The following is a 6,592-nucleotide window of genomic DNA, read 5'->3' as shown; positions in this document are numbered from 1 at the left end:
GTAGGAGTTTGGTGCCACTGAAGGAAGTTTTGCAGTATGAGGAGCTTCTAATCCTGGAGCTGTGGCATTTTCGACAGACACTGCCTGGTGGTGCCAAGCAGGTCAGGCTGACAAATGAGTGGGCACGACAAGGCACAGAAAGCCCTCACATGTGTCCAGGTCTCCAGGGCACAGGGCATAGGGCACTCTCCCAGGTGACCTCATGGGAGTGAACTCTGTAACCACTCTCCAGCACAACTCCCGTGAGGCTCAGCTCTTCTCCTTCTGCCAGGAAAACTCCCCAATCTGCTCAATCCAGACCCCAGGATATGGCACAGAGGGAAGGAGTCAATCGAGTTAGGAAATATGTGACTGGACATAAACCAAACTTAGCTTATAGGATGTGGGAGGAAATAAAGAGTAAACACCCTACACAGCGAGCAGCTCCCATAAGAACTACACCACTGTCCTCAGGTAGGCTGAGCTTCCCCAGTTCTGGGCTTCTTAAGGGTTTTAGAAAAGAACACACAAGACATGGAATGTGGAATTTCATTATCTCTAGTTTACTGAATTTGCTTGTTTACACACATGATCTGTGTGTGCATAACAGTGGCAAAAGCCATTCTCTAAATACAATCTGCTGCTCAGATGACGACAGATGCACGTGGAAAATGAGGCGTCAGTGAATGAACCTCAGCAAGTGAGGCAAAGCAAGCATGGCAGAGTTCTGGGGTCCCAGATGCCCTTAAAAGCTTCCTGTTCAGCACCTGGAGACAACAGACACTTTCCAGAAGATGATGCACGACTATTTCAATGGGAGACCCAGACCCCAAATGGTACTCAAAAGTAGATGCTTGTTTCCCTGCCTTCCCCGAGGAGCCAACAAGTTTAAAGGCTTGCAGGGCAAAAAGGGAGACAAGGGATTATCATCTGCTGAGCACAGGTGCGGGGCATTTTACCTACATCCCTGCCCGTAATCCTCCTAGTTTCATCTCCTCCGTGGTCGAGATGTGGCCACAAAGCGGCGGTGCCAACACTGGAACCCACATCTTGGGTTTCCCGAAGCCCACACTCTCAGCTACGCCAGGCACTCTCACTCGGGGATACAGGGCATGTCCCCAAGAGAAAGGCGAGGGTGCTAAGACCGAACAGGAAGTGGTGAACGACCACTCGATACACGAGGGTCAGTCATGGACACTTTGCACAGAGTTAACTTAATGCTGAGCCTGAATTCCAACCGCGAAAGAGAAACAGCTGGAGATTTACATGCGGCCAATGAACATGTGGAGTCACCTAATGCCTGCTGCCTTTTGGTGCTGAACACGAAACTTAGGAGAGAGCCCACCCAACCCCTTCAACCAGCCTCTTCCACTCCCCATTCAGAGACGGAAACTCCAAAGGGCAAAAAATTTCTAACAGGGCCTGTGACATCTGGCCAAGGCTCCTAGAGCAGCCCGGTGACACCTCTGGGATCTCAGCGCCAGTGTTTCTGCCACCTCTGGGTACAGTGGGTCACAACTCCCATTTTCATGGATACGAATTAACATGCAGCCGGATGGGATACCAGCTACAGGTTTTAAATACAACTTTATAGGAAAGACAGTTTACCCTGAAGATTTTCTGGGCCTCAAGCTCTTAACAATCTAAGCTTGAGTTAAGGCAGTCAAGTGTAGTGCTTGTCGGTTAATGCTATTATCAGGCTTAACTTGGGGGGAGAGGAGGAACATCAAGGAAGCTTCCAGGATGATTATACAAAGTGCAAGGGGCTAGGTACAGGACGCAGCCTGCAGGGACATGGGGGGTGGGAGGGTGTCCTGTCACAGAGCTGGAACCGCACCTTCGTGGGTGGAGGTGACAAGCCACAGAAGGACAAGGTCAGACATCGGGCAGTGTGCAATGGGGAAAGAAAAGATGGATTTCAAGGCCAGCTGAACAGGCCCAGGGTTGGTCTGGTGCTGGTACAAGTAGGAGGATGGGGCGAAAGTCACTCCGATATTTAATAAGGACATTTTTGCAAACGGGTTGGCTTCTTGCCATCAGAGGCAATGGAAGCATTTTCCTTCACTTCTGATTTATCAAAATCTCATCCAAAATGTAAAAGTCCCTTGGGCCAGAGCAGACTGATCGATGTACTAACATGCTGTTTAGATTAACCGCCGATGCGTGGTCAGGAAAGTTTCAGTGCCAAGAATGTATTTTGCAAAATTACTCTGACTCAGCTTAAAATTCATTCAGTTGTCATGAAAACGTCTGCTTTCGGATTTTATTCTTTATAGAGAAAACAACCCCTGAAGTGAGGTGGAATTTAATACTATAAGCCAAGAGTTTTGATTATAAAAAGTAAATCAGTGTTCTAAAAAAAAATAAAAATCAAAAAACCCAAACAAACCTCAAAGCTATCTACACACGTACCAAAGGGCAGCAATGAAGTTCTGGGTTATTTTGGGGGGTTTTGTCAACAAAAAACAAATGCCATAGTTGTTATTAAAAACAATATAGCATTTGCTCAAAATTGTAGGAAAAAAAGGTAACCTTATTGCTCTAAAAACCAATACATAATAGACAATACACACAGAAAACTAGCAATGTTCATTACATAAATATTATCCAACACTCAGCCAGAGAGGCACTCCAGCAACACTCAGCCAGAGAGGCACTCCAGTGTCACTGTTTTGGTAGCTAATCACAAGTCAGTTGCAATATGTAACATTCTGAGGATAAGCAAATATCTCCACCAGAGAGCGTCTTTCAGGCATTTGGCTGGTTTATAAAGAACCCTGCTGGAAATAAACGCTTATGCAAAACTGACCCGAGGGTAATACTGTTCAACCACAGCATTAACAATACCAGACTCCAGGATCAGGGAGAGAATGATGGCCGCAGAGAAGGGTCCCGAGGCCCAGGCCTCCCTTCAGCCACACAACAGAGGCTTTCCTAGTTCTGTACTCTCACTGAGCATTAGCCCTGCCCTCCGGGGACAAAATGAACATTACAGATTAAGGTCAAGCCTTGCCAGGGACAAAAAGTGCCCGACTGGGAATGGCGGTGCTTGTGACAAGAAGTGTGGGGATTAAACTCAGTCCCCAGACTCCACCACCACTCACCAAAGCTTCCTGGTAAGCTTCCTCTTTGAAGTACGGTCAATAATTTAGTTAAATAGCTAAGAAAAACAATGAAAAAATACATTAGCCATTGTCCTGCCATCACCCCTTTTGTTTCTCTTTTATTCCTTGTAACTGTCTCGCTTCAAATTGAAACTAGAGCTCTGGGGAGGTAGTCCTGGGGAAAAAGCCTTCAGATACCAAAATCCATAGGTCCCATACCAGCTCAGCAGACCAAACAGGGTGCCGAACACCTTCTGGCTCAAGTTGTGGAAGTAAACGGCTGTGCACAGAAACATACACACCCAGATGAAGGTCAGGCAGCCCAGGGCCACCACCAGGCTGGTGATGGCCGTGTGCAGGCAGTGGCTCCGGTCTGTCTTCACCTCGTGCAGCACGGCCATCTCCTCCACAATCATAAGGGCGCAGAAGGTCAGCAGGAAGGAGTGGCCTGAGATGTCAAAGCCATGCCAAAAGCCTCCTCCCCCGTGGCACTGCTGCTTATTCTGGTGCTCCTTTCTGACCCCCTCCAGGGAGGGCGACTGGTAGCAGCTGCCTGTGTAGTGTTCGATGTTAGAGAAGAGGGCTGTGCAGACATACCAGATGGCCGTGCCCACCAGCAGGGTACTCAGCCGCCGCAGGACCAGGCCGGCCTTGCCTGTCAGGTGGTAGTTGGTGAGGGCAATGAAAGGCAGGAGGAGACAGAAGGTCCAGGCCCAGGCCAGTTTGACAAAATACCTGGCAGAAGATGAAAGTGGAAGTGAAGACAGGGGACATGGCGGAGAGGAGACAAGGTCATGATTCGGGTCTCTAGACTCTCAAGGGAGGGGAAACAAGCAAAGTTGATAAAAAGCTACAGATAACAACTTCACTTACTAAATTTCAAATGGAATAACTCCTAAATCCTTATTATTATCCCCATTTTACAGATAAGAAAACTGAGGTATAGAAGTATCATGCCCAAAGTAGAGGTCCTAAGCGGTGGAGCTGGGATTCAAATCCCAGGCCTGTGATCTTAATCTGTGATCCAGGGCCTGGGAAAGTCGACACAGAACACTCATGGTGACCCTGGAAAGAAGGTCTCATTTGCTCCATTTCATAGAGAATGCAAGGCTCAGAAAAGTTCCGTAACTTGCCCAGGGTCCCAATCACACTATCAGCGAGCCTAGAGTAAATCAAGGTTTGGCCAGCCCCAAAGTACGTGTTTTTTCTACACCGTGGCTCTTTCCTCCATGGCAGCAATGATCTCAGAACAGTTTGAGTTCAAGCTAGAAGGCCGGGTTCAAATCCTGACTCTGACTCAACCTGTTACCACACGTCTCCAGGCCTCAGTTTCCCCAGCTGTAAAATAGAGCTGAGAAGAACAAATGAGTTTTTTTTTTTTTTAATAAAGATTTTGTTTATTTATTTCACAGACAGAGATCACAAGTAGGCAAAGAGGCAGGCAGAGAGAGAGGGAAGCAGGCTCCCTGCCGAGCAGAGAGCCCGATGCAGGGCCCGATCCCAGGACCCTGAGACCATGGCTCGAGCCAAAGGTAGAGGCATTAACCCACTGAGCCACCATCCAGGCGCCCCAACAAATGAGTTTTTAAATCCCTCCCAGAGCCAACGATTCCGTTGTTCCCTCCAATTAATACAGAGGTTTGGAACAAAATGTCAGAATCCATGGTCATGGTTACCCACAAACAACAGGGGCTTGTCTGCCAGGCCACTTGGCTCCCAGCCCACCCGGGACAGATAAAGCAGCAGCTGCCTGTCTGCCTCCCCTCCTTCGTCAAAGGTGGCTGACCTGGGGACCAGCCATGGGAAACACACATGCAAGAGGCTTGGGGCTACAACCACACTCATCACCATCTATTCTTAGCCCAGCCACCACTGATGGGTGAGGAAGGAAGGGGGGCCAAGGACAGGATGACTTTTTCCTGGGTTCCCAGGGCCACTCAGTCACCACCCAACAGCCTGTCATTCACATCTTCCCCGGGGAACTGACATGCCCGGTCTGTCCCTGCTGGGGAGAGAAACCAGGGTTTTAAGTAGATAACCAAAGTTGGGCTGATTTTTTGGGGAGATCTTGCTGACACTCTAGTTCTAAAGAATCTAAGCTCACTTCAAGGCAGAAGTTTTATCCTTCAGATAAAATTTTACTACTTTACTACTGCAAGTGTTTTTGTGCAAAACCCTTGAAATCCAGGAGTTAAACACAATAAAGAAAAAAGGCGCGAGTGGGTGGAGTTAAGGAGGTGTCTCAAAGAGCACAACCGGGCTTGCTTCCCTGGGCCACCGCCAAGAACTTTGAGTGGCTGAGAAGGTCCAAGGAGATCCAGGGTAAAGGTCAGAGGCTGGAGGACTCCGCTCCCCGGGGACTATCTCGGAGCGGGGGTCCCATCACAGGCGGGGGCGAGGCTCGCAAAGGTCAGGGGGTGTCAGGGCGAGAAGGCACAGGTGGTGACGGGATTCTGTCACAAGCCGGGGATAGGGGCGAGGTGGGCATGGGGTCGGACTCCGCGCGAGGTCTGACGCAGGCAGGCAGGAGGAAGGTGGCATCTCCAAGCAGGTCCGGGGCTTACTCCTAACTCCAAGGGGAGGTGGGGGGCGCCGCGACAGAGGTTAATTCAACGCCCCATCCCCACCCCCCGAGCCCCGCACGCGCGCGCGCACACACACAGCCCTGCCCGGCACTCCCTGCCCAGTCAACTCAAGCCGGCTCATCTGGGCGTGCAGACATCAACTGCTAGTGACACAGCCATTCGGGGTTCCTCGGGCGCGACACGCGTGCACATGCAGCTGTCACAGTGAAGAGGGCCTCCCGGTCCCATGGCTCGTCCATCAGGGCAGCTAAGCCCCTGCTCTATGGACGAGGCGACGGGGGGTCGGCTAGGGCAGGGACAGGAGAGGACCCGGGGCGTACTCACACGTTGAAGACGTTGCGCTTGTTGCTGAGGTAGGTCTCGGGCAGCGGGGAGAGCTCCTTGAGGAGGGAGCCCGCCAGCATGCCGGCCGCCAGCGCCCAGGGCAGGTAGCGCCGCACCGCCGCGTGCACCAGCGTTCCCCGGAGGAGCCTCGCGCAGCACTCCAGACGCTCCATGCCCGACCTCGTCGGCCACCGTCCGCCTCCCCGATTCCTCTCGGCCACCGTCGTGCACTGCGCTCGGAAGAAGCCGCGGCGTCCCTTTGGACGCATGCGCGCCGCCCGCGAGCCCCACCCCTCCCGGAGCGCTCGCGCTCGCGCTCCCCCTCCCGGCCACTGGCGGCCTCTGCAAGCGCGTCCACTCCCGAACGCCGGCGCTCTTCTCCTTGCAGTCCCGCCGCCAGGCGGCAGGCGAGGAGTCTTGTTCTGGGTCTGGGAAGAAGCTCTCCGGGGAGTATTTGCTGGAGATGGGGAAGGGTAAATGCAGTGCTGTGGGATTTAGAGAAGCGGTCATAGCATCATTTAGTCTCTCCTAAAAGCTTGGAGACACCGCCTCCATCCGCGCCTTAGTTTCTCCTCTGTAAAATGGGGAGACAAGAGGAGC

The 6,592-nt window shown here is 51.7% G+C and overlaps 1 protein-coding gene across 1 annotated transcript; it reads right to left on the bottom strand.

Annotated features, from left to right (window-relative positions):
• Positions 1-521: 521 nt before the first annotated feature.
• On the bottom strand, positions 522-6,236 carry FITM2 (fat storage inducing transmembrane protein 2). The gene is made up of 2 exons (XM_059133098.1): positions 5,993-6,236; positions 522-3,818 (listed from the first exon to the last, which is right to left on the bottom strand). The coding sequence occupies exons 1-2, from the start codon at positions 6,163-6,165 to the stop codon at positions 3,203-3,205; spliced, it is 789 nt and encodes a 262-aa protein (XP_058989081.1). The 5' UTR covers positions 6,166-6,236; the 3' UTR covers positions 522-3,202.
• Between the last annotated feature and the right edge of the window lie 356 nt (positions 6,237-6,592).

This window comes from Mustela lutreola, chromosome 9 (assembly GCF_030435805.1).
Source record: "Mustela lutreola isolate mMusLut2 chromosome 9, mMusLut2.pri, whole genome shotgun sequence".
NCBI classification, from domain to species: Eukaryota; Metazoa; Chordata; class Mammalia; order Carnivora; family Mustelidae; genus Mustela; species Mustela lutreola.
This window is presented reverse-complemented; position numbering and strand designations above follow the sequence as displayed.

What these genes read in the sequence shown, in the direction of transcription:
- FITM2 (XM_059133098.1), bottom strand. Translation starts at nt 6,165, where the DNA reads ATGGAGCGTCTGGAGTGCTGCGCGAGGCTCCTCCGGGGAACGCTGGTG. An exon ending in AAGCGCAACGTCTTCAACGT is followed by an intron (nt 3,819 to 5,992) that starts GTGAGTACGCCC and finishes ATCTTCTGCCAG; the next exon opens with GTATTTTGTCAAACTGGCCT.